At 49.0% G+C, this 26,990-nt stretch overlaps 2 protein-coding genes across 2 annotated transcripts; one reads left to right on the forward strand and one right to left on the reverse strand.

The window, feature by feature from the left end:
* Positions 1–566: 566 nt before the first annotated feature.
* Positions 567–15,581, reverse strand: VIPAS39 (VPS33B interacting protein, apical-basolateral polarity regulator, spe-39 homolog). The gene is made up of 19 exons (XM_026048313.1): positions 15,478–15,581; positions 14,954–15,053; positions 13,747–13,890; positions 11,419–11,457; positions 10,995–11,059; positions 7,878–7,934; positions 7,233–7,325; positions 6,555–6,588; positions 5,601–5,703; positions 5,489–5,516; positions 5,225–5,298; positions 4,651–4,726; positions 4,243–4,377; positions 3,837–3,878; positions 3,352–3,441; positions 2,799–2,885; positions 2,186–2,275; positions 1,732–1,836; positions 567–1,447 (listed from the first exon to the last, which is right to left on the reverse strand). Exons 1-19 carry the CDS (start codon positions 15,568–15,570, stop codon positions 1,427–1,429), a joined length of 1,476 nt encoding a protein of 491 aa, XP_025904098.1. The 5' UTR covers positions 15,571–15,581; the 3' UTR covers positions 567–1,426.
* A 590-nt stretch (positions 15,582–16,171) lies between these two features.
* On the forward strand, positions 16,172–21,384 carry AHSA1 (activator of HSP90 ATPase activity 1). Its single transcript, XM_026048288.1, has 9 exons — positions 16,172–16,338; positions 16,618–16,808; positions 16,985–17,067; positions 17,441–17,558; positions 18,492–18,580; positions 18,888–19,022; positions 19,615–19,716; positions 20,520–20,571; positions 21,035–21,384. The coding sequence occupies exons 1-9, from the start codon at positions 16,259–16,261 to the stop codon at positions 21,205–21,207; spliced, it is 1,023 nt and encodes a 340-aa protein (XP_025904073.1). The 5' UTR covers positions 16,172–16,258; the 3' UTR covers positions 21,208–21,384.
* Positions 21,385–26,990: the final 5,606 nt, after the last annotated feature.

A 26,990-nucleotide genomic window follows, 5' to 3' on the forward strand; every position in this document is an offset into this window, starting at 1 on the left:
TTGTTTGTTTTTCTCCTGCTATTATGAAGACTCCATTTTTCAGAATACAGTCATGATGAGTTTAGGGTTCCATCAGATTTCTCCATGGACACAGTCAGTTTCTCCTGCTCGTGCTCCCTGACACAAACACCAACCAGCAACACAATTCCAAATCCTACAACTGAGCAATGTCCAGCCTGGGGCACACAATTTCAGCCTGTTAGCGAGCCTCACCCTAACAAATTGAGATTCCATTTTGTACAGATTGCAGCAGGGATCTTGGAGCTCAGCCTTTTCCTTATGGAAGTACATCACTTTCACACATAACCTTCAGTTCTGTGTAATCACCCGTAGGGCAACAAAGTGCCCTGAGACATTCAACTATACCCATCCATGCTAATGGTACTGACAGTGTAAAATAAGGTATTGATGTAGGCAAAGCCACTTCATGGCCACGCTCATTGTGCTTTTTGGGAGATGAATAAACATCCTACCTACTCACTTAGTGTGAGGTGTGATGAACTGCTCAGGATCGTGCTCAGAGTGACAAAGTGCTTGGTGTGGGAAGGTAATAAGTAACCCAAGGAGAAAGAGACAGCTTTATTTAAGAGATAAAGTGGTGTCTGGAAGGATGACGCCAGCAGTTGCCTGAGGAATCATGTTCTGAGGAGGTGCAGTTCAATCCTTCCTGCTATAACACTCTCAGTGAGAAGAACTGCTGGGGCCAGCAGGCTTGTGCCTAAGCAAAGGGGTCCCTACGTGGTCATTGCCCAACCCAGCAGGGCTCTGACCAGCTTCACACCAGGTACTGGGTCTCCTGGTGAGTACCAGCATGGAGGTATTGGCAGAGGCTGCTGCCCTGGCTCTCTGGAGCTCACACAATACTGCTTTTCCTGGGATGAGCCAGAATAAACCCCACCCCCCTCAAAAAAAAAAAAGAAAAAAAAAGGCTTTAAAGTAGAGACAGTTCTTTCCTCGTCACAGTCTTTGAGGCCACAGCCCCATAGGCTTTACTCTGGACACAGCCATAGCTGATGATGCCCATGTCAGCTGGGAGTGTGCAGGGACTGGCTAGCATCATCTGTTGGAGAGACCCATGAATGTGAGCGACCTGTTCCTCTTGCTGGAACAAGCTGACAGCACACAAAGTAAACATTATCCTGCTGTGCCCAGTGACTGCCATCCGTAAACACAAGCCATGCCTGGCTTACTGCCAAGTCAGAGAGACTCAGATTCCAAAAAGAATCAACTCTGGTGGATCAGTACCATGTTTCTCTGGCTAGACTGGAGCAGCTGCCTTCAACCAGCCCAAATGTCTGTCTGTGGCATCCACTGTCACTGATGGATATTAACCACACAATGACAAGTATCAGAGTTGTTCTGTTGGCACTGGACTGGATTTCATGGTTTCCTCTCTCACTGGCAAAGCAATGGCCAAGTGGGTTCCTCAGTTCTTCCATCGGATTTGCTGAAAAAAAGGCAGAACATAACATGATTAGCATCAGGGGTTTCTACAGATCCCTTCAGAGCCAGGTTTGTGGGCTCCAGACCCCAAGAACCACAAATACACCTATAAGGTGGGTATACCCATATTTCTATCAGTTTCACCCTTCATTCCTGCACTGAATGCAAGCCCAAACATAACATTAGGTTCCCAGGAGAAAGAAAGAATATGGGACAGTCACGTCCTCACTGCACACCCAAAATATGCCTCTGATGAAGGTCTGTACAATGTAAAGCAGTGTTTCTTACCATATTGTTGAGAATGCTGTCTATCTTCTCTTCTTCTGCAGAGCCCCGCTCCACTTTGCATCTATAAGCTGCCAGCTGGATACGATCCTTCAGATCTCTGTATGTCTACATAAAGAACAAAACCAGAATCCAGGTAAGTGAAAGGATAAGTGGGATGGCGTCCTGCAGATGAACAGGAGTCAATCTTTGATCCCCACTCAAATTCCCACCGATGACTTCAGCTGCCTAGGCAAATGTCTGGCCTGGACACAGCACAAACCCAGGTGCTCTCCTGGTTCAGTTGGCTTCCACCAACCACAGCATTCCCAGGCCACAGGAATGGGCCCAGGTCCAGTCCCAGGGATAAGAAAATCACACCAGGCGCATGGCAGGAAGGTAAGAGAGAGGCACAGGGAAACTAGGGAGGAAAAGCAGGCTCTCATCCCCACTCATCACACACACAGCAGGGACTCACATCAATGACAACATCGTGGCACTTGTACTTGGTAGCCAGGTTTAACCGGGTCTCCACATCCTCCACCAGGCACACATATTCCTGCAGCACCTGCAAGGAAAGGAAGGCTGTTAGCTCACTTCTTCAGGCCCCTCCTGCCTCACTCTCACCCCAAACACAAAATCACTGGTTATCACAGACTTGACCCAGTTCCCCTTAGGACAATAAGTGACCAGGAAAAGACCGCTCAGGACCACGGAGGCAGTAAAACTTTGCTAACAAAGTGCCTAGTCTTAAACTATCTCACTCTTGAGGAACAGGTTAAGCACTGCCTGACTAAGTAAGTATAAAAGCTAATGTAGCAAACAAATCTGGCAAAGCACTGTGTGGAGAGTTCTCTCAGACCTCCTTAGTCCTGCTGTCCCTCTTGCAATCAACTAGGAGCCAGCTCTTACACCTATTCACATTTGCCGTTGACATTTGGGTCACTAGCTAGCTCACTGAGTGCTCAGCACTCAGCCTCACACCAAATTCCAGTGCAGAGCAGGACACAGGCAATAGCACCTGTGAATGGCACAAGAGGTGTAAGCCAGCCTGAGAAATGGCTAGTGACCCAAAGGGACATCTCGCTCACCTGCACCGGAGCACTGTTCCTCTGTAAGATCTCCACCACCCGGTGGAAGCCAATGGGTGCCTTCTTCTTGGTATAGCCCAGCCAGTTCTGAAACCAGAGGCAAACTCAGTGTTAACTCTAAATGCAATCTCTCCAGCTACTGGCAGAAGAGGCAGAAAAGCAGAGAACAGGGTTGACACAAACTGAGGTGGGAAATAAGGGACTTTTTGCTCTCACTGAAGGGTGTGGAAGGAAGAATCTTACTCCAGTTATTGGGAACCTTCCCCATCTGTTACTATATACTCCAGTGACAGAGCCCCTTATTCCTTGTCACTCCAGTGACAGTCCCCTTCAGGGACTGGGTTCAGTTGGTAGAGAACCCCTTCCAGGTCCAGCAGAACACTAATGCAGGGGAAGTCGCCCTATGAGCAACTCACTGTAACTTCCTGCAACTGAGATGCGGGGCTCCACTGAAATAAAACCAGTCTGTCCAGTAACACCACAATAAGCCAGATATCAACACTGTATATCAGCACTGGGAAATGAGTTCCCAGTAAGTCTTTCCTTTGCTCACCTTGGTGGTGAAGAGGGCATCAATATCGTTCCAAGCACGCAGTTTGGCCCGCGCAGCCAGGGCAGTGAGCACATACTGCTTATCAGGAATCTGCAAGGCAGAGCAACAGCACAGCTCAGAGGGTCTGTGCAGGATAAGCTGGAATGTCACCTGCCTCCACCTGACAGCACCAGTGCCCACAGCCAGGCAAGGGAGGAAGGTGCTGTGTGAGGCCAAGGTGAGCACATGCACAAGGTATGAGAAGGAGATTTGCAAGTGCTGCTGCAGCCAGGCTGCCTCTCTCAGTGGGACAGTGAAAGGCTCCACACAGCTATGACTTGCATTTCTCCAGAGCCTCCAGAATGGCTCTGCTCAGGGAGAAAGAAGCACTACCCTCCTTGCCTCAGCGGTGAGCTCCTCAAACTGCTCCTACTCAGCCCCCGTGCTACCTCCACTTGGCTGGTGCTGCCACAACATCAGGACAGCAGTCACAGTGGGTTCCTCACCTTAAAGGTTTTCTTCAGGTTGGTTGGGCTGCTGAATGTCCCCTGCAGAGAGTAAACAAGTTAGTGCAGTTTCAACAAGGGAGGTCAATAGAGAGGTTCAGATGCTTTCTGTTATAAAGCACTTGTTTCAAACAGGGTAAATCTCCTCTCCCTACAGGTCTTCACTGCTTGTTGCTCATGCCAGTGCCATATGAGGGAACAGCTGGCAGAGGAGAGCACAGCTGTTCACCCCATTAGCTCTCTGGCTTGGCTATCCCTACAAGGGAAGCTGAGTTCCTCCAGGTCTATCTGGAGGATGAGAGTACGGCCTCCCTCCCCTCCTTCATTAACATGCCAAGCTTAAGCACCCCATATATTAACTATAGTGACAAGGAGTAACCTCCGTCATTTCTCACATCATTCTCACCTCAGCCTCTGTGTAGTGGTAGAAACAAGAGTAGAAGAGAGTGGTCACCAGTGGCATGTTGAGGATCGAGGCCTTGCGGGGATATTTCCGGAATATATCTGACTGCCCAGCTCTCTCCAGCTGTCGATCACTGGCCTGAAAACGCAGAAGGAGAGGGTAAGTTGAGGCAGCTGCCTGAGCCAGCAGTGGGCAGAGACCTGGATAGAGTGTGGTGAAAGCAGTGCACATGCACTCCCCAACAGACCAAGTCTGGTATTTCTTACATATGCCTGACAGAGCAGCTTGGATGACACTTCAACTGCACTTGTCAGGGCAGGCTGCTCAGATGAAAAGTGCTGTGAACTAGGACAGAAGGGAACCTCACAGCCAGCCCCAGTCATCTCCTGACCAACAGGGAGGATTTCATACCTCAATGATTATCTGCCTCTCCAGCAGGGTGTAATGGTCTTGGATGTGAGACGCGTCCTCTGCTGAAAATGGCAGCCTGGCCAGACACAGAACAAGACATTGTCAGCAACACAGTAGAGCTGAGCAAGCACCCTGTGTACAGGGATGTGGCAAGGAACGCTTCACTTTATCCCCAGCCTGAGAGGAGCTAGCAAGTCCTCAACATTCTGCTTTACAACCCCTCCCCACAACCCCTTCTGGCTTTCTCCTACACCAGCTCCAGAGAAACTACTGGCACCTTTTAAAGGAGAGCCTAAAGCTGACACTATGGATTCTTTGATAGCACAGACACCCTTCACAGGCTGAAGGGTCAGTGCTCAGAATGCACCCAAATAAGCAGCAGAAGATGCTGCAGCAGTGATCATCCTAAATTTTTCTTCTCTGATTTATGCCGCTTATCACAAGACCCCATTGCCTGAACACTGTATCAACATCAGCTCTTGCAGTATAGCACTGGGAAGGGGACTCATTTTCTTCATTACTACCTTTTGCTAAGCATCTACATCTCACCCACTCTCTTTCATTTTTTTCTTACCCAATACAGCCTTTCAAAAACTCCTTTCGTTTCTCCACATCCTGAATGTTCAAATGCTCCCGGTACTGGGACAGCTGGAGAGAGAGGAAAGACAAACACAGGCTATTCTCATGGATTCGGGAGACATAGGACTCCAGAGAGCAGAAGCGAAATGCAAATCTCTCCCAACTGCTAGACACCCTTCTGCCAGCCTCTTTGCCCTTTCCACCTGCTGTGCTCCCTCATTCTTGAGGAAGAGCAGCTTCAGCTCCTGGAAATACTCACTGCAACTTCTTCAGTCCTGTCCAGGAACCTGCAACAGGGAAGGAACATTAGTCTGGGGACAGGTTCCTAGTAGCACACTCAGCTCTGCTGCAGGGCTGGGCAAGAGCCTCACCTGAACAGATCCAGAAGCAACTTCTGCTCACCCGTCTCTTTGAGAAAATGGATCAGATGGCACAGGGCCACCTGCCGCACCTCCAGCTCCCGAAACAAGATCTCTATGGGTTAGAGGGAGGCATGCACATGGGTAAAACAAGTTGTTAGCTCTAACATGTCAGCACTGTCAGAGGGGACTAAGCACACTGCAGAGCTACAAAACACTGTTGGGATCCACAACAGAATTACAAAATGGTTCAGGTTGGAAGGGACCTCTAGAGATCATCTAGTCCAACCCCCCTGCTCCAGCAGGGACATCTAGAGCACGTGGCAGAATCCAGGTGAGTCTGAAGATCTCCTGAGAAGCAGACTCCACAAGCCCCCTGGACAGCCTCTTCCAGGGCTCCGTCACCCTCAGTAAAGAAGTTCTTCTGCATATGGAGATTAAACTTTCTGTGTTTTAATTTGTACCCATTACTCCTTGTTCTGTTGCTGGTCACCACTGAGAAGAGTTTGGCCCCAACCTCTTTACACTCTCCCCTTGGGTATTCGTACGTGTTGGTAACCGCCTCTCAACCTTCTCTTCTTCAGACTAAACAGGCCCAGTTCGCTTATGAGGAAAGACTAAGACAGATGCTCCAGTCCCTTAATTATCTGTGTTGTTGTTCTCCTGCTCCTTCCTCAAAGCATAACCCTAGAAATCTAGAGACAGGGTTGAAATCACAGCTTGCTGTCCCTCTGGATTCACCCCATCACTACTATCACCTACCAGTGCTCCAAGCCTTTCTGGAGCTTTTTTGGGCATCATCACTCCCCTCCCATTTTACACTCACTGCACTCGCAGACATTTCATGCTCAGTAAAGCAGCAATATCCCAGCTACTTTCTCTTCTTGACCTGTAGTCAGTGAAAGAACCAGCCCTCTGCCTCTAACTCAAACACATCACAGAAATTCTGACTCTAGTCATGCTTACCTTTCCTTAGTGTCCGTTTCAGGAATATCAGGACCTGTGAGCACAGAGAGGCAGCCCTCAGCTGAACAGATCAAATTTTACCAGAATTAAAACAGACAGACAGCAAACTGGTCAAGGCCTCAGGAAGTTTTTGTAAAAGTCCTCTGAAGGTACACAACTTTTGCAGCACTAAATTCTGCTGCCTGCCAGACACTGGGCAAGCAGCCTCGATTCTCTAGAACTTAGACCAATTAGACCAAGTTTTACATAGACAAAGCTTTGCTTGGGAGACTACAGGGCTTAAAAAAACTGGTCAAGGATGCTCTGACACAGCCCCATTTACTGTATGATGTTCTGGAAGCCAGATAAGCTGGCAAGATCCCTCAAGTCTTCCGTGCTGCAATGAGCAGATTAAACCTTAGCCTTCAAGATCTTGCTGCAGAGGTCTGTAAAGCTGAAGGATCAGGTTCCTTGTTATCACCTAATGGGAATTCTATGGAGTGGCAGGAAAGTCAGCAGCAATATGTAGCTTCTCAGCCTTCAACCTTGACACTCTTTGGTCAATTCTTGGTTTTAAGTAAAGAATAATCATTCATCTTGCAGTATTAAATGGCCAATTCATTGCATTCACACAAGGCCTTCTGTGGGGTAACCAAGGAAGTCCCAGCCCTACACACATATGGCCCCAGCAGGACTCACAGCTGTAATGACATTTCCATCATTCCCCGCCACAGCTTCATCCAAGAGCACCAGCTTGTCCTGCAGGGAGCGGAACCTCTCTAGAGAGCAGACCTGGAGTCAGAGGAGGTAAAAGATGGTAAAGAGGTGATCAAGCAAGCGCCCCGAATGGACCAAGCCCCAAGATCCTACCCATTCTTCCCTCTTGAGCCCTCCAGCAACATGAATAACTGTCTTCCCACCCACAGGAGAACTTTTCATGCACTAACACCATGCACTGCATGATCCCTGGGCGTCTGGCCACAGAGATTACAGAATCAGCTCTCATTACTGCCTGGGCCAGGAGAGCAAACACTGCACAGTGAGCTCCCCGAAGCACCCCTGTAACAAGGTCAAACTCCCAAACATCAGAGGGAGGACATTCTGTAGGGCCCTTGCCATGGAGATGAGAAAATTGAAATTGCAGGACTTTTGCTTTCTTCCTCTTATCCCATAAATATGTTCTATCTCAATCTTTGATCCATCTGCCCCATTTCAGCAGACACATGCAGAATAAAACATATGACAGCTGGTAATAACCAGCTGGTAATTATTGGGAAAGGTGTAAAGCAGTGTGGGTGCACCCACACTCCTCTCTTGCAAGCAGACGAAGAGGAAGGTCCTTACCTTGCCCCTCTGCATTCGTCTGACAGTATCTTTGGGGCTCCAGTCACTGCTGTAATCCTGCCACAAAAACAAAACAAAACAGGACTTTTAAACCTCTGGAGGCCTGATTACCCTTGCAGGCTCCAACCTGGCTTTCAGTTGTGTTGGACCAGAGCAATTGGCCAGAGTCAGTCTCTGTTGACAGGACAACCAAACCCAGCCACTAAGGGAGAGGTCTGCACACTGTCCTGCCCTACCCGAACGGCACTCTGCACAGGGAAGGTTCAGACCCAGGCAGAGCTTCTTGGACTTCTCATTCTGCTGCTGCAGGGAGACGATTAGGCTGATGAATCTTTACAGTCCTCAGGTAGGAATGCTGTACATTCAGAGTCTGCACACTGGTGGTGAATACTAGAGGCTGAGAGGCCAAGAGGGGAGTCTTTCTATTGCCTGTGTAAGGCCCATCACCACATCCTTTATATGAAGTGCATTTCAAAAGGGTATCCTCCCTGCAAATTAAAACTCCAAGTTGCTTTCAGAAGGACTAACAAAATATGTGTAAAATTGACAAGTCCAGAACTGAGCAAGAAGGACTGAGTTTCTTACCACAGCTCAGACACACCTCTGCACAGCTTTCCATTGCAGTGTGGAGAACACAAGGCTGGCAGCCTTAGGTAGGGGCTTGGGCAATCACACAGGACTAGTCAAATGTGACAACAGCACTGAGGTCTGTAGCTAGACTATCTTCAGACAACATGCGACAGATGCTGCAGTGAGCAAAGTACTTCCCCCAAAGACACGAGGATATAGAAGCAGCAAACAACGGGTGGATCAAGCCAGGCTCCAACTCAGACTCCCAAGCAGGCATCTAAGTCTATGTGACTTAGTGGTCATATTACCGCTGTAACGGTGGTGGTGACAAGCGGTCATAGTGCAGCACTCTGTCTCTCTCAAAAGACACAGAGAAAGGGAATACACAAAGGCAGCTTTCAGGATACGAAAATTAAAATGAATTGAAGATTTACCGAAATCACAGATCTAGGGAATAAAGGCCTTGCCCAGTTCTCTCCCATTAGGGAACTGTTGCATATGAGTCTTTGAAGCCACTACACAGCTAAGCGTCAAATGTCCTGAGCACTGGGTCTCCCTGCAGCACGTCTGGCCAAAGGCAGCTCCTAAGCCTGTCACTGTCAGAACACTATTTTAAAGCTAACACTGGATTTTCTTTCTTAGTTCCACTCCACTTACATCTTCCTGTCTTCTTTAGGGGCTGTGCAAAGCCCCTTCCTTCCTCTTTCACTATTCCTGAAGGTACTACCTGATCAGCGTGTATAAATACCTCAAGGGAGGCAGTGAGGAGGAGGGGGGCGGCCTCTTTTCAGTGGTGGGCAGGGATAGGACTAGAGGAAATGGCTTCAAACTGAAGCATCGGAAGTTCCACAGGAACTTAAGGAAGCATTTCTTCACTGTGAGGGTGACAAAGCACTGGAACAGGCTGCCAAGAGAGGTTGTGGAGTCTCCTTCTTTGGAGATCTTTAAAACCCGCTTGGATGCAGCCCTGTGCCACGTGCTCTAGGTGACCCTGCGTGAGCAGGGGGGTTGGACTCGATGACCTCTGAGGTCCCTTCCAACCTTCGGCATTCTATGATTCTATGATTCTATGATTCTACTAGAGCACAGAGCAGGAAACAACATGGAGCATTTATTTCTCCTGTTGCACTTTCAGAAGTGCTGTCTGCTAGGTGAAGGTATAATCACCACAAACACACAGATTTAGAGAAGATCAGATGACTACAGACAGGGCAAAGAATCCCAGCAACCTAATCAGTGTAAACTGAACACACCGACTTGGCTACTCCCATCTACCATCAACAAGACAGATTAGCTCCTCACCCTTCTATGAAACTTGTCAATATGAGGAAACCAAAGAAACTCTCCCCAAACACCTCACAACTCTAAAGATGTAAAGGACTTAATATTGGATGCAGGAGAAAAAGAAACTTGGGATGTTATAAGAGGGTTGTGGGAATATGTGTGTCATTACAGGATTACAGGACAAAAAGCACAAAGAGGGAGAGATGAGTGTAAATTGGGGAGGAACAAACAAGTGAAAATGGTGGGAAAAAGGAATAACATGTGCCACTCAAGTGTAACAGGGGGCTTATCTGTTGTTGTATGCTTGTCTGACTGAGCCCTGCACTTAATCACTGCAGTCTATCTTATACTCATATTAAATCTTATTTTCAATCATCTTGCATGGGAGTTGCTGCTCTACTCCAACTGCATGTGTGTGAATGCAAGTGCGTTCACCTCAACAGTGAGCAGGGGAAGCAGTCCAAGCACGAGCAACAGAAGTGGCACAACAGACAAGGGCTTGAGCACCCAGGTGCCAGCTACTGGAGAGGCCTGTATGGTGTGGGCACACTCTGCTAGGGAGCTCCATCCTGAATGCAGACCCTCGACCTCAGTGCTGTATGGATGCGTGTCTGCTTTTGGTTTTGGTTTTGTTGATCTGTGTGGCCAAGTGTTTTAGCTGTGTGTGTCTGCACATGCCTACTGGGAACTAGCTCAGCCTTGTTACTGGCTGGACCTGGAAACACAAATCCACAACCTCCCATCTACCAGGCTGGGACAGGAGAAATCTGGTGGCTGCTGAAACCCATGAGATTCAGCAACATCTAACACTGCCTACCTGGAAGAAGAACATTCCTGCCAACTGGAACTCCATCTTTGTGCTCTCCCTGACCAGGGTGTTCCTGTGATTCATGAACAAGGGATTTAGAAGGCTGTAGGTTCCCATTTCATTTAAGGAATATAAATGATTCCAATGCATCTGATCCAGCATGAAAGGAACATACAGGCAAGGCATTATGAAGAGTTCCTTTCATAGAGACTGATGGACACGACTCAAGATTAAGGGAAAGAACAACTAATAACCCTTCCTGTGGAACCAAAGCTCCTTTCTCCTATGCCTAAATTACCATGAGGCTGGTTCTACATCTTGCACCTCCCTGTCCTACCCCCTGCATTGCACTCTGCTCTCTGAAATACCGGTTAATCACTTCCCATAAAATCTTTAGAGTAGGCAGCTCTCCTGGCAGTGCTCTGGTCTCCGCATTGCAAACACAGGCTACTCACCTTGTACTCTGCTCTCGGTCTGCGCAGCTCTGGAGCATAGTTTTTAACCCCTGTGTCAGAGAGGGCTGGGAGGGAAAGACAAAACGATGAGTAACAGCACATCAAAATCCTGATTTGCTCACTTTTGAAACTACTCTTTTCTTGGTTTGTCTGGTAGATGACCTGAACTCAAGAATCAAATGGCAGCACAAAATGAAGAGTGTTTGGTTTAGAATTTAACTCAATACTCTTCACTTACATGTAGCACCCAAACCATCCTGCCAACTCTTTTGCTGCTGGGTGACTTTTAGCAAACATATGAATCAGTTTCCTTTTCTGCAATATAAGGAAGACGACACCACCCATTCCTTGGAAATGCTTTGGGTACAAACCATTTATGCAATACCACACTCCTTCCAAAACAAGGCAAAGATTCAAGACTTACCATCGGAAAGGGACTGGAAACTTGGAAGCTTGTTTCGCCCTGAAATGAAAACAAATATAGCTCTAGACCACAAGCCAGTCTGCCATGGCTACCCCAGTGTAGAATAAGCCACTCTGCACAACAATTCACACTATATTGTCACACCCCAGACTCACCTGCTTGCAGTCTAAGGCTTTCAGATAGCCTGTGGCATCACAAACCATGTGGCACCCTGGCCCTATCTGCCATGTTTTGGCCAAGGCCAGAAGAAGGGCAAGAGGGAGGAGCCGGGCAATTACAGGCCGGTCAGCCTCACCTCTGTCCCTGGAAAGGTGATGGAGCGGTTCATCCTAGAGAGAATCTCCGGGCACATGGCGGAGAAGAAGCTGCTGAGGAGCAGTCAGCATGGATTCACCAAGGGGAAGTCATGTCTGACGAACCTCATAGCCTTCTATGATGGGGTGACAGGCTGGCTGGATGAGGGGAGAGCCGTGGATGTTGTCTACCTTGACTTCAGCAAGGCTTTTGACACTGTCTCCCACAACATCCTCATACGGAAGCTCCGGGACAGTGGGCTAGACGAGTACACGGTGCGGTGGATCGAGGGCTGGCTGGATGGCAGAGCTCAGAGGGTGGTCATAAATGGGGCCGAGTCCAGCTGGAGGCCTGTGGCCAGTGGTGTCCCCCAGGGGTCAGTGCTGGGCCCAGTGCTGTTCAACTTGTTCATCAATGACCTGGACGAGGGCACGGAATGCACCCTGAGCAAGTTTGCGGATGACACCAAGCTGGGTGGAGTGGCCGACACTCCGGAGGGCTGTGCCGCCATCCAGAGGGACCTGGACAGGCTGGAGAGTTGGGCAGAGAGGAACCTCATGAGGTTCAATAAGGACAAGTGCAGGGTCCTGCACCTGGGGAGGAATAACCCCAGGCATCAGTACAGATTAGGGCTTGACCTGCTGGAAAGCACCTCCACGGAGAGGGACCTGGGAGTCCTGGTTGACACTAAGTTAACCATGAGTGAGCAGTGTGCCCTCGTGGCCAAGAAGGCAAATGGCATCCTGGCCTGCATCAGGAGGAGCGTTGCCAGCAGGTCAAGGGAGGTGATTCTGCCCCTCTACTCAGCTCTGGTGAGGCCGCACCTGGAATACTGTGTTCAGTTCTGGGCACCCCAGTATAGGAGGGACGTGGAGCTTCTGGAGAGGGTCCAGAGAAGGGCAACCAGGATGATTAAGGGAATGGAACATCTCTCGTATGAAGAGAGGCTGAGCGAGCTGGGCCTGTTTTCTCTGGAGAAGAGACGGCTCAGAGGGGATATGATTAATATGTATAAGTTCAGGAAGGGAGAATGCAGGGAGGAAGGGGACAGGCTGTTCTCACTGGTGGCCAGCGATAGGACGAGGGGTAATGGCCACAAGCTGAAGCACAAGAAGTTCCGTCTCCAGGTGAGGAGCAACTTCTTTACTGTTAGGGTAACAGAGCAGTGGAACAGGCTGCCCAGGGAGGTTGTGGAGTCTCCTACTCTGGAGGTCTTCAAAACCCGCCTGGATGCCACCCTGTGCCACATGCTCTAGGTGTGCCTGCTTGAGCAGGAAGGTTGGACTAGATGATCTGTAGAGGTCCCTTCCAACCTTAAATATTCTGAAATATTCTGAAATATTCTGAAGCTAGACAGCCTGCAGAACAGTGGCCTGTGGGTACAGCATCACCAAGGCCTCAGCAACACAGGGAAGCTTCATTCACCAGGGCTGACTTGGATACCCTTCCTCACCACTATGTTATCAAAACTGTGACTAAAAAGCACTCCAGAAAAAAAAAAAAAGAGAGAAAATAAAGTTTGGTTCATTCTCTAGCTGCAAGACAAGAGAGCTGAACTCCTGCATGCTGCTGGGCTACCACTGCTACTGCCAGGTGGTATATGCTGCTGAATCAGCTGCAAACAACAGCAGCAGCCAGCTGCCAGCAGCCAGCTCCAGGTAAAAGATAATCAGCTTGTCTTCCCCATAGTACCCAAGTCCAAATGCAGGCCACATGGATCTAGCTATGGCCTGTTTTGCGCTATGTTCTACATTGCTACTCCATGAAACTTGGGCTTTAAGAAGCTATAAAGTCTCCTCAGGAAAAAAAAAACTATCTTCTTCTGCAAAAGACAAGCACTGACTCCCATTTCTGACCAGTGCTAGATAGATCCAGTTAGAAAATTTACCTATTTGAGGTATAGCTTCAAAAGAGCTCAGACCTTTCCTGTTTTGCAATATGCCTTGCAGAAAATACTAAGATAAAATGATTTCCTATTGAGACTCCTGAAAAAAGCCCATTTGTCCAAACTGTATAGCATCTATAGAATCTTACCTTTGAATAGACTGCTTAGGGAGTAGGAGGAGGCTTGTTTAGGAAGAGCAGTATAGGAGGAAGAGCCCTTCGGCAGACCGGAATCTCGGCTCTCCAGGGAGTTGGTGCTGCTGGATGCTGTCTCTTTGATTGACCAGGAGATACCTGACAGACAAAATGTACAGACAGGACCACTGTAGCCATTTAAACCAGAGAAAAAGAAAATCAATAAAAGAGTATCTTTAGAATCTTCCTTAGGAAGGAAGCAGGAATGCATGTGTCCGGTCAGGTCAGATTCATGCTAGCATAACCCAGCACATTTTGATCCCCAGCACGAATCAGATGCAGCGCACAGACATCAACATCATGTAATATTGCTTAGTAAGCAATAATAAGCTCCGTTTCCTCCAGAAATGGTTGTATTTCAGCAGTGTTGTACAGCTGGCTATGGCTTTTCATGCAGCTGGATAACACATACTTTTAGGACAGAGTAGTGTGACACAAGAATAGGCCACGGACAGAGACCTTACACCAGAAGAGAACAGACCTGAACCACAGGGAAGAGCTGCAGCACACAGCAGGAAGACTGGGCTCTTTCAAAGTCCTCTGGCTGATTCAAATTTAAACTTTTGCTGTTTGAAAACTGCCCAATAGATAGCAAAGGCCTGAAATGTTTTTATGGCAGCAGTAGGCCCAAAAAGCAGCACACAGTAATTGTGTGAGGACTGTGAGCCTGCTCCCACCATTTCCAGAAACAGATTTGTTTAATGCTTTCAATTCGCTACAAACTTCAGGTATAGGAGTCTGTCCTAAAACACAAACCAAATGTCAAAATATCTCCTTAAATTATTGCAAGGCAAAGCACAGAGAACATGAGATGGCAGCAGCATGAAGCAGGTATCACCCATAAACATGAGAAACAACTGAAGATGATGCAAGTCAAAATGTTTTCAACTCACAAATACCTGCTCTAGGCTAAAATATGCACTGAGAAAATCATAGTAAAATCTCTGCACTTTCTGCCGTCTCTCTAGTTATGGCATCTGCTTCTGCTTCTTCTCTTCTGAGCATATCCACACAGGCAATACCAGCAGCTTATAAATTTATCTGAAGCAAAAGGATAAGCAGATAGCCTGCAGTACTCCTGACCTCAAATAAACAGCATAAGCTGAATGGCAACTCTAACCCTACTGCCTCCAAAGACAGCTCGGGGTCCCTCTGCACTTACTTCCCACAGGCTCCCCGCTCCAGCTGACCTTCTCGAGGTCGTCGTCGTCATCGTCGACAATGTCCCGAAGGCTGTTCACCGCCCGCTTGGACTCCTTCAGCTAGGGACAAGGAAAAGGTCATGTTAAGGACCACCGGCGCTGCACGGAGCCCCTTGTTTCCCAGGACCTCCTCAAACAACCCCCCTCGGGATGTGATGCCAGGCTCCTGCAGCCCCCAGGGCTGGATCCTGCCCGCAGGAGGCGTTTGGTGCCGGTCCATATGAACACGCAGCGGTGCAGGGGGGCTCTCGTCCACACAAACACGCAGCGGTGCAGGGGGGCCTGTCGGCCAGAGGCAGCCCCTCCTCTCCTCGAGACACGAGCGGCTCTAAACCGTGGGCGCTGCAGCTGGACACGGGGCAAGGAGGGAAGGAGGGAAGGGAAGGGGGCATGGCAGCTTGCAGAGGGGTTCAGAGGGGCTGCAGAGGGCCGAGGCGCGGGCTCCCGGGCCCGGCGGTGGGAGGGCTGCGGCCGGGGGCCCTACCTGGGACAGCTCGTCATCCTCGTCGTCGAAGGTGAAGGCGCGGAACTTGGAGCTGTGCCAGTACTCCTCCTCGTCCGCCCGCGCGCGGCTCATCTGCAACGGCACCCGCGTCAACACGGGCACCCGCCGCGGCAACGGCTCCCGCGGTAACGGCTCCCGCGTCAACGGCTCCCGCCGCGTCAACGGCTCCCGCGTCAACGGCTCCCGCGGTAACGGCTCCCGCGTCAACGGCTCCCGCCGCAGCACCAGGCCGCCCGGCCCCGCCGCCTGCCCGGCCCCGCCGCCTGCCCGGCCCCGCCGCCGCCTGCCCACCTCGCCTCTCGCCCCCTCGCCTCGCCCGTTCCGCGCAGACCGCGGCCCCGCTCACGGCGCCGCAGGAGGAAGGGCGGCCGCGGCCGCGCAGCATGCCGGGAGCTGTAGTGTCCCCGCCGCCCCCCGGCCCGGCGGCCCCGCGCCCGCGGACTACGAGTCCCGGCATGCCCCGCGCGGCGCCGCGGCCGCACTGCAAGGGGCAGCGGGCGGGGCCCAGCGCGGCCCCTGCAGGGTCCTGCGGACACTGCGCGCTCCGCGCTGCGGGCGGCCCCGGGACCCGCCGCGGGGAGCGGCCGCGGGCGGAGCGGGGAGGCGGCGCGGGGTGGAACCAAGAAAGCCGGGCTTGGCCGGAGCGGGGGAGGGCGCCGGAAGGGCCCGTGCCGGTGCCGGAAGCCGAGAGGTGGCGCGGCGGTTCTAGCAGTTTCCACGGGCGGCGCGGAGCGGCGGCGGCGGGAGCGCAGCGGTCCCGATGGCCAAGTGGGGCGAGGGAGACCCGCGCTGGATCGTGGAGCAGCGCGCGGACGCCACCAACGTCAACAACTGGCACTGGTGAGCGCGGGGCGGGCGGCGGGGCCTGCGGGCCGCGAGGCCCTTCCTTGCGCGCCGGCTGTCCGGGGCGCGGGGAGGCAGAGCAGGCCGCAGTCCCGGGCCCTGTGCGGGCCTTTGGGGTCCCGGGTGGCCGCGCTCGGCCCCGCTCCGCCCGCCCAGCCCCTGCGGCGCTTGGGAGGCGCGGGGCGCTTGGGGGCGGCTCGGTTGTCCCCGCCGTGAGCGGTGTGGTGCCCGGCCCCGCGTCCGCTCAGCCGCCCCGCCGCGCTGCTCCCCCCGCAGGACAGAGCGCGATGCCTCCAACTGGTCCACGGAGCGGCTGAGAGCCCTGCTGCTGCCCGTCAGGGTGGAGGGCGAGGAGGGCGCCTGCGAGGTGACAGAAGTGAGCAAGCTGGACGGAGAGGCCTCCATTAACAACCGCAAAGGGAAGCTCATCTTCTTCTACGAGTGGGCTATTAAGCTGGCGTGGACTGGTGAGTGATGGTCTCTCCCCCTGTTTCACAGCCAGGTTCAAGCGTGGGGTTAAGGGCACTGCGCTCATCTAGGAAATAATACTGAAGAAAAGTGTTTTTCTTGTAACACAGCACAAGGGTGCTTTTGGAACAAGCGGAGTAAGGAATGCTGATCTGGACATGTTTGCTGTTCGCAGGTACCTCAAAAACAGGAGTGAAATATAAAGGATACGTGGAGATTCCTAATCTCTCGGATGAAAACGACATTGATGAAGTTGAGGTAAGCTAATAGTATTGACTCCACTGCTGTTTGCTTGGAGTTCTGGTAGTGTTAATATTTCCCTGTTATTTTTTAAGCAATTGCAGAGGCCTCTTCTGGTGTTGGGGACTGTTTAAACCCAAGTTGTTATCAAACAAATTCATTTCTTGTACAAATATGGCACCTGTAACCTGTGAGTGAGTATGGCTAGGTGTAAAACTTAAAATGGGCTGGCAGTAGATAAAGGATTATAACTGAAAGTGAAATCTAAGACTATAAAACTGCACAGCTTGTCGTGAAAACTTAGATCAAAGCCTAACTGGGATGTTGAATCAAGTGATAAAGGACTTGCTAAATGTGGCTTTGTTAACTAGCAGTTATTTTCTTGGTTTAGATCCTTGTCAGCCTTGCTAAAGATGAGCCTGACACTAACTTGAAGACCCTGATGAAGCAAGAGGGTACAAAAAAAATAAGAGATGCAATGAAAACTTACATCAGCACTCTCAAAACAGGTATGTAACTGAGAGGGAGAAGTGGTTTTGGACCTTTGTGGGCTATTGCTAAATAAAGGCTTGGAGAAAAGAGGAGGCAGTTCCTGTCCTCACTGCACCCCGATAAAATGGTCTCTAAATGGCAGCAGTTATTCTTCTCTTTTGAAAGGTGTTGGCAGGATTATCACTTTTCAGTGATAATCCAATAATAAGCAGTTGTTTTGGAGGTATGTTTTGAAACTGAGCGTGTCTTTCATGCACTGAAGCCCAGCGACAGAGGAAGTTATGCCAGGGAAACACGTACTTTCTACCACAGTAACACAGGGTGTCTGTCACTGCATGTGGCACAGTCTGGTGTTTGGCTTGATTGTCCTCTATGAGTTTCTCTAGTTTTCTGATTTACTAGTTTTTGTGGCTTTTTATCTTTTGCCACACTAATAAGACAGAATGCTCTGGTGCTGTTTGGTTTTGAGGAAGAACCTGACGGTTTGACATTGCACTGCAAGTTTTGGTGTCTTATCATCTGAAGCCATTATTTTATAGATAACAAATCTACTTACCAGATGTACACCATCCACATTGGATATTCGAGTTTTGCTTGGTACAGATAGGACTGTTTGCTGCTTTTCCAGCATCAAACTTCTGTACCACTGGGTTTCCTAAAGCCTTTAGTGGTATGTTGGGTGCTGCTGTCTCCCAGTGGAAGATGAGGATATTATTTAGAGAGAGCTATATGATTTTGTGGGCTAGGGAAAGTAGGAATACATAGAAATTCAGTTGTGTACATTTTAAATAATAAAAAGATTTTTTGTTGTTGTTGTTATTAAGAAATAAAGATGTGGATGCTAGTAAAAGCAGGGGAGAAAGTGGAAGGCCCTTTTTGATTGTGTTTCAAAGATCAGCTGAGAGGTTTGCTTATCTTTTAGTTTCATGAGCATTCCCTTGCCTTTGCAGAATTCACCCAGGGGATGATTTTGCCCACGATGAATGGCGAGCATATGGAAACAGCACCTCAGGTGGCACCTAAAGCAGAAGACCGTAAGGTAAACAAAACGAAACTGTGTTTCGGGGACTTCTGAAAAAATATATGGCATATTACTCGGGCTTGCAACAACTTTTTTTCTTCATATGTGTGTATATTGGGTATATATTGGGAATCTGTAGTGCAGGTCTGATTGTGTCCATTGTCAGAATGTGGTATTTCTTAATTCAGATAGAGTGCTCAGTCTCCTTCATGCACTCCAGGATGGTGTAAAGATTTCTGTTTCTCTCTCGGCTGCATGCCTGCTTGTTTAGGTTTGATGGGGGGAAAGCATGTGTGTGCTTCCCTGCTGTTTGCTATTTTATTAGACCGCTGCTAGCAGCAGTACAGCAACGTCGCAGGCCAAATCCGTGGGCGTCAAGATCCCTACGTGTAAGATCAGCTTGAAAGACACATTCTTAACATCTCCTGAGGAGCTCTACCGGGTATTCGTTACTCAGGAGGTAAGTCCATGATTGTTGTGCAAACAGCTGCCCTTTGCACAGGGAAGGCTCTTCCTGTGAAGCTTTTCAAGGTGCTCTGTGGCACACTTGTGCATGGGAGTGGAATAAGAAAGCTGGTCAATAAAATAGGTGCTCACAGCTCCTACCTGCTCCTTTTCACTCGGTTGAAAAGGGGAGTAACACCAGCCAGGAGCCAGTTCCTTGCAATTCTCAGCACTTACCTATAGTTGCATCGCTTTCTGCATGTGATCAGATCTCTTGGAATTTACAGTTTTGGGGGCTTTGTTCCTTTTAAGGTTAGGCAGTCTCAAAGCCGGGGAAATGCTGCTTAAATTCCTTCCTGCACACTACTGTGTGGCAAAGGAGCTGTGGCTTCTTTTCTCTTGGTGAGCAAAATGCTGCTGGAGGGACTCTAACATTACTGCTTCTGCCTCAAGCAGGATTTTGGTCTCTTTATTAAAGACCTTACATTATGGGCTGTCCTACTCTTCTAGAAGTTGTGGAACTCTGTAGTTGTGTGGGAAGCATTAAGCAACAAATTTGCAAGCAGATAATGTCAAATAATACAGGCCTCTTCCTGAATTCTTTGCAGATGGTCCAAGCTTTCACCCATGCAAAAGCAGCCTTGGAGGCTGATAAAGGAGGGAAGTTTCAGCTGCTGGATGGCAGCGTTACAGGAGAGTTTGTTGACCTAGTAAGTACTAGCTAATGATCCTCGATCTTGCTCGGGAGAGAGCAGGTTAGGTTTGATGCATGTATTTTGTAACAGTTCTTCAATTCACTAATCCTTAGTCCCTCCTTGGTGGTAGGTAGTCATGTATAATCCCTGCAGCTACTGAAGGTCTCTATTGCTGGAACATAATATGAGTGTACAAGATGTTAGCTTGAGGGGGAAGAAATCTGACTTCTAGTCCAGCATCTGCCCTGTGACTGTTTGTGGTTGATTATTTGTTTGTTCTTCCAAGTGTGGGGTTTATTTTGTTTGTTTGTTTTGTTTTAATTGTGGGTGTTTGGGGTGGAGCTCAGCAGTAGTGACTGATTCTCTTCCACTTAGGCCTTTATGCCATTTAAGCCTTCTGAACAGGGATACTGCATCAGTGTCGTGTCAGGAATTAGTCTCAGTGGGTTCCTTAGAGCAGTTTGTAATATCTGAACGTGAGGTACAGTATTCGGAAGCTGTGCCTCTGGAGTCTGAATCTGTGAGGCTTCCCAACTTTTTTCCTGAGCCCTTAACTTGCATGATTCAAATCTAGCCTGACCACCTTCTTGGTAAAGGGGTAGAAAGAACAGTCAGCTTTAAGATGCAATTTTTCATGTTTCATGATTCTATGTTATTCTGTGATTCTATGATTCTGTGATATAAGAACATATAATGTGTAACATATATATAAGAAACATATAAGGCTTCCCATCAAGCACAGTTTTAGTTCTTAGTTCTTCTCTATTAAAGATTGTAGGATGTGGAAGTCCTCAGACGTTTTTTTTTCTCTTTCCTAGGTCCCTGAGAAACAACTTATTATGAAATGGAGATTTAAATCTTGGCCAGCTGGTAAGTAGCCCAAAAGTGGGCTGTGGTATTGCAGCCTTGCCTGTATGCAAAGAATTCCAGTCCCGTTTACCATCCTGCCTTTCAGCTAGCACTGGGAGGGAGTGGGAAGGAACATGGCAGCGTTCTGGGAGCTGCACCAGTCTCACCTCAGCTTCGTAACCCGGATGGCTGGGTCAGACCGTGAGCCACTGCTGAGGGCAGTGATCAGGGATTAGGAACAACAAAGTCACAGGTTGCTCTGCTGCAGCTGCTTGGAGACGTGTGAAAAGGGAGCGCTCTCTTGCCTCTCTTTCCAAGGAAGACCTGCTGTCATAAATAGATCCTTCTGGGGAGCATCCTGGAGAGTGCTGTTTCGGTTTGGGTGTGCGCTCTTCTCTTCTGGTGCTGTGTGAGAGGAGTGAAGCAGCTCTCTGGGCAGCTCATACCGTACCATGTGCTGACAGATTTGTTTTGCTTCCTGTAGGGCACTTTGCAACAATTACCTTGAACTTCACCGACAAAGGTGGGGAGACAGAAGTGTGCTTGGAAGGCAAAGGCATTCCTGCCAGCGAGGAGGAGAGAACAAAGCAAGGCTGGCAGCGCTACTACTTTGAGGGCATAAAACAGACATTTGGTTACGGCGCCCGCTTGTTTTAACATTGGTTGCTGGGAAGACGCTGCTGGAAGACTCTGCTGCAAGGACTGATGAATTTCTCGCCTGTCCCTTTCTAATCTCAGCCTCTGCTGGGAAGAGTGGGATGACGGATGATGAGGAAGGCCGTTGAGCAGCGCCACTTTCAGTCCCTCATTGCTTTGTGCATGTCTTGTGCCGCAGGGGATTCTTACATGTACATACTTCTATTCCTAAATAAACCTAACTTAAAAAAAAAAAAAAAGCTATGAAGTCTGTGTCGTTGTATCAGCTGGAGTTCAGAGGACTTGTAGAGGCTAAGGGAGGTGTATTCCTGGCTAATCCCTCTTCGGATGCTATTGAGGAGGAAGGGAAAAAAAATCACTTGTTCTTTCCCGCTAGTACCATTTGTGGAAACTTCTGTGTTGACTAAGTTTCTTGTGAGGGTGAGAGGGGAGGAGGAGGGAAGGGAGCAAACAGTTCCAGTGAAAAGTGCCTGTTGGCCTGACATCTAGGGTGACTGAAGTACTCAATTTTGTTTTTGGAGGAGAAGACAGTTGTTGGCACTTTGAGCTAGTGCAGGATGGGATAATCCTACACTACACAGAGCAACTCTAGCTAACTAAAAGTAATGTTACTAAGAACTGCTTTGTTTTGTTTTGCCATCTTAGTGGCTTGTTGTAGCGATCAGTAGAGGACTTGTTTGGGCGAGGGGAAGAACTTTGGTGCCTGTTTGACAGGCAACTCAGGTAAGTATATTTATTAAAATATGGAAAATATTTCTCATCCTTTCCCATCATTATTCCAAAGTGGTTAGTTATTGTACAGCGTGTCTTAACAAAGCCACAGAATCACAGTATAGTTGCTGTTGGAGTTCACTAACTCCCCTGTTCAAGCAAGGTCAGTGAGAGCAGCTTGTCCCGGACCGTGTCCAGTTGGGTTTTGAGTGTTCCTGAGGATGGGGATGTGGCAACTTCTTCAGGCAACCTGTAACAATGTTCAACCACCCTCCCAGTGGAGGAGTGTTATGTTCGTGTGGAATTTCCTGAGTTTCAGTTTGTGTGTTGAAGAACGTGGTATGAAACTAAATTTTTGTATTGTGTATTTATCTCTCTGATGACCTTTGGCCAAAACTGAAGTATGCAGGACCAGACACTTGTGCTGGAGTAGGGCTTCCCTATGTCCCTGTTTCCCCCTTTTCCTGGAAAAGAAGACAAGTGTTTTGCCAAGATGCTTATGCACAGCTGTACTACTGCATGCAGCTGGCAGGCTGCAGGAGCCTAATATGCTACAAGGACTGGTCCTGCTGTGCAGTACACATGCATGGTTTCCTATTTGGAAATGCTAGGCAGAAATATGGAAATCTTAAATAGCAGCCTCGGATGATCCGTTCACAAACAAGATAAGCTTTGATTTAAGGAAAACACAGTCATTTTAAAGTAGAGAAAAGGAGCCTGTTCTGATTTAATTTGTGACAAACTTAGGAGAATCGGAGCATTCCCTTGGTGTTTTCCCAGCTGCAGCAGCAGCCGGCCGCGCCGGGGCAGCAGCGCTCCGGCCCAGGCAGGCTGGCCCTGGTACGGCTGAGCCGAGATATCCAGCGGAAAGCGGCCTCGCTAATCACCTGCTGCTGCCGCAAGGTTAGGAAGTGGGGCAGGAAGGCAGCTGAGGTGGAATTTTAATTGCCTTCCTTTCATGGCAAACAGGGTTTACGTGGGGCATCCTGCTGCTGCTCTACTAGGACGTGCTGGGGCCTGTGCCAGCAGCCCCCAAGCAGAGCGCTGTGGCCTCGGGCTCTTGGAGCGCTCTGGATGGCTCCAGAGAAACTGCCTGCCCCAAGTTGTGCTGCTGCTGGCTCCCAGTCTCCTGAGCTGGGAGCTGCCGTCCCCAAGGCAGCAGACCAGGATGTGTATCCATTCTTTGGCTGTTCCCAACAGCAGGTATTGGATCGAATCACTGGTGAAGCCTGTGGTGAAACACTGGGCTATGAACCAGCAGCCTGAGGTGCTGAGTGTATCAGGATGTGGCAGCTCTATCAGGACACAGCTGCACTAAGTCTTGCAGTACTTCTGCTCTTTGCTTAATGAAGGGGATCCAAGCCCTAAGTTGCTGCATGGGAGTGAAACCCACTGTGCAGCATTTGCCTGCTCATGGCAAACACCGTGCTTGTTCACTAAAGCTGACATCTGGTGCAGCCATACAGATGCTAATGAGAAACACCAGATCTTTGTTTTACTTGGAAGCATCGGGAGATCTGAACACAGTTTGCAGTCCCTCAGCGATTTGGTGGGGCTAAAGAAACTAAACTGACAAGGGATAAGAGGGAAAGTCTTGTGAACTGAAGGAAATGAAGGTTAAAGAGAACTGGAAACAGAGACTGGAGTAATCAGGGAGCTTTTCAGAGTGATGAGAGGTCAGAATTGGTCCTATGCTAGATGGCTACACAATTATTAGGACAAATGAGGAGCAGCCATCAAATGAAAAAAGCCAGGACACTACAGGTAAAGTCAATGGGTCTTTAAAAACACTCTGCTGTTCAGGAACTTCCCAAATTCCCTATGAATGTTATGTGTACAGAAAGTTTACATGTATTCAGAGTACGAGTGGACAAACTCATGGGGGCAAAAAAAAAAACCATAGGGCTATTAAACAGGTTAACTATTATGTATGGCCCAAGAGGTCTGGTGGCTACCAGCTGATGGCAGTTGGGAATTATTTCAGGAAAGCAGCAACATGATTGCCCTTCTCTTAAGTTTTCTTCCCTATTTCCTTGATGTTGACTGCTGTTAGAGACTGAATGCAGGTTTAGGTTAAATTATTATATCATTCATTTTGCCTTTCTAGTGTATTTTACAGTTATTTATGTATGCAAAGCTTCAAAAGGGGAAGGGGGGGGGGTCACAAATTAGAGGCTGAAATCCCCTAACTTCAATAGCTATAAAACACCAGTTCATCCCTACTTCAAGTTAGTGTGGTAAGAATATACAAATACAGATAGGTTAAAAGTATCGCAAAATCACAGAATGGCTGAGGTTGGAAGGGACCTCTAGAGATCATCTAGTCCAACCCCCCTGCTCCAGCTGGGACACCCAGAGCACGGGGCACAGGGCAGCATCTAGGTGGGTTTTGAAGACCTCCAGAGAAGGAGACTCCACAACCTCCCTGTTCCAGGGCTCTGTCACTCTCACAATAAAGAAGTTCTTCCTCACCTGGAGATGGAACTGCCTGTGTTTCAACTTACACCCATTGCCCCTTGTCCTGTCACTGACCACGACTGAGAAGAGCTGGGTCCCATCCTTTCTATATTCTCCCCTCAGGTATTTGTAAGTGTTGATAACATTACCTCTCAATCAAAGCTCACTCAAGAGGAAAGACTAAGAAGATAGATGCTCAAATATCTTTGTCACTCTGCGCTGGACCCTCTTTAGAAATTCAATGTCCCTCTTGTGCTGAGGAGCCCAGAACTGCACCCAATACTCCAGGTGCTGCCTCACCAGAGCTGAGCAGAGGGGCAGGATCCCCTCCCTCGATCTACTGGCAACACTCCTCCTGATACAGCCAGGATCCCCTCGGCCTTCTTGGCCACGAGGGCACACTGCTCAGTCATGGTTAACTTAGTGTCAACCAGGACTCCCAGGTCCCTCTCCGTGGAGCTGCTCTCCAGCAGGTCGACCCCTAATCTGTACTGGTGCCTGGGGTTATTCCTCCCCAGGTGCAGGACCCTGCACTTGTCCTTATTGAACCTCAGGAGGTTCCTCTCAGCCCAACTCTCCAGCCTGTCCAGGTCCCTCTGGATGGCAGCACAGCCCTCCGGAGTGTCGGCCACTCCACCCAGCTTGGTGTCATCCCTAAACTTGCTCAGGGTGCACTCCGTGCCCTCGTCCAGGTCATTGATGAACAAATTGAAGAGCACCGGGCCCAGTACTGACCCCTGAGGAACACCACTGGCCACAGGCCTCCAACTGGACTCGGCCCCATTTATCTCCACCCTCTGAGCTCTGCCAATCAGCCAGGCCTCAACCCACCAATTATATCCAATTTATAAATTCAATCAATGAATCAATCCAATTTATAAATTCAATCAATGAATTTATAAACACCAAGATAATCAGGCAATAAACAGCACCATTATGGTAAGTGTGACTCATAACAAGTCAATCCAATTTGTTTCCTTGGCAAGGCATCTGGGCTTTATTAAGGATTTAGGCACTATTTTCTATGATATTTTTATTAGCAAATTAGAGAAGGTTGAGTAGACCTGTAATGAATCCTTTTTTTTTTTTTCTACATTATAGAAGAATAACGTAATTTATAATGTAAAAGTCCACATAACCAGAGCAACAAGTGCTGTAAAATCCTTAGGAAAAAGAATACATTTGAAAATAATCTTGATCAAATGGAAAAAGTAATCCAGAAAAAAAAATATTTGGCCTTACTGAATGGCAGTTTTACATTGAGACAGAAGCTACTAGTAACATGTGTGTAAGATGTTTGCAAAAAAATGTTAAAGCTGACTGGATTAGGGTGAATTTACAAAGGAATATAAATTTAAAACATTGCAGAAGAGTACGAAAGCTGTCTGGACAGACTGTTTTAGGCAGATCTCATGAAAGCATCATTAAGAAAATCTATGATGAGCTCCTCTGGCTTCAGTTTGGGGCTCAAGAAAGGTTGAGACACTTCAAGCAGGCTCAATGACGAGCAGTGAAAATGATGAGAGGTCTAGAAATCCTGCTCCTAAGGCAAGAGCGAAAGCCTTGCATTTGTTTAGTCTAGAGAAGAGAAGAAGAGGGGCAGGGAGGAGGGAAATAGGGAGCACAACGATAAAAATCTCCAACTGCATGAGAGATAGGAACAAATAAGGAAATAGTCTGCTTTCTGTGGCCACTGCAGATAAGATGTAACGGTATTAAAATAAAGCAGGAAGGATTAAGGTTAGCTGCTAAGAAAATATTTCTTCCTGCAAGAACAGTAAAGCTGAGAGATAATGTAGAGATCTCCATCACTGGAGATCTCTAAGCCCAGGGGAGAGGGGGAGACGTGGGTGAGGAATGACTAGCTCGTGTCCCCATGATGGGAGGCAGGCTACGTGTTTTCTCAAGGTCCCTTCTAATCCCGTTTTCTGCAGCGTGTGTCCCTGTGTGCTGAGCCCTGTGGGCTTCCACACAGTGAGAAAGGAAAAGCTGAAATCCTTACACAGACTTGGACCAAAGAGGGAATGGGCCTGGCCAGCTGAGCACATCTCATGTGCTTCCAAGGGGCAGCTGTTGGTGGCATGGCCGTGAGAGGAGGGCGAGACGTTCCTTCTCCAATTGTGAATGCCTAGGTCCCTTGTTTGCAGAGATGGGGTTGCTGAGTTGCATCCTGTAGGTACGTTTGGCATTGCCCCTGTATCCATAAGCACCACCCCAAGGCTGCAGTTTGACTCTGTGTCGCGTGACAGTGGCAGTGGGATGGGAGCTGAGGCAGGGCAGCATGGCCAGGAGCAGGAACGCTGAGGTGGGAGGACTAAAGCACTGCTCAGGACACCAGCGCCCATCATGAGCTCCTCTTAGCCCAGAATTCATGCTGCAGCTGCCAGGGCAAGTGCTGGGAAATTGCAGCTCATTCTTACTCCTACAAAGAGACCTTGGCAGGTGTGTGGCACACTGTCCCCACCAGCAAGCACTGCTGGGAGGGCACCAAGAGTTGAACATGATGGAGGGTTTCCACGGGCCAGAAAGGTGGCAGCTTGATTTCTGACTGAAAATCCCCTCTCCTCTCCTCTCCTCTCCTCTCCTCTCCTCTCCTCTCCTCTCCTCTCCTCTCC

Source organism: Nothoprocta perdicaria, unplaced genomic scaffold (assembly GCF_003342845.1).
Source record: "Nothoprocta perdicaria isolate Ctin4 unplaced genomic scaffold, notPer1 scaffold_53, whole genome shotgun sequence".
Lineage (NCBI taxonomy): Eukaryota > Metazoa > Chordata > Aves > Tinamiformes > Tinamidae > Nothoprocta > Nothoprocta perdicaria.

Excerpts from the sequence above, each read along its gene's own strand:
- AHSA1 (XM_026048288.1), top strand. The coding sequence starts at position 16,259 with ATGGCCAAGTGGGGCGAGGGAGACCCGCGCTGGATCGTGGAGCAGCGC. Across the intron at positions 19,023-19,614 it reads GGGTATTCGTTACTCAGGAG|ATGGTCCAAGCTTTCACCCA; the intron begins GTAAGTCCATGA and ends AATTCTTTGCAG. Across the intron at positions 19,717-20,519 it reads CAGGAGAGTTTGTTGACCTA|GTCCCTGAGAAACAACTTAT; the intron begins GTAAGTACTAGC and ends TCTCTTTCCTAG.
- VIPAS39 (XM_026048313.1), bottom strand. The coding sequence starts at position 15,570 with ATGAGCCGCGCGCGGGCGGACGAGGAGGAGTACTGGCACAGCTCCAAG. Across the intron at positions 15,054-15,477 it reads AGGATGACGAGCTGTCCCAG|CTGAAGGAGTCCAAGCGGGC; the intron begins GTAGGGCCCCCG and ends CCTTGTCCCTAG. Across the intron at positions 4,378-4,650 it reads AGAGGCAGATAATCATTGAG|GCCAGTGATCGACAGCTGGA; the intron begins GTATGAAATCCT and ends CTGCGTTTTCAG.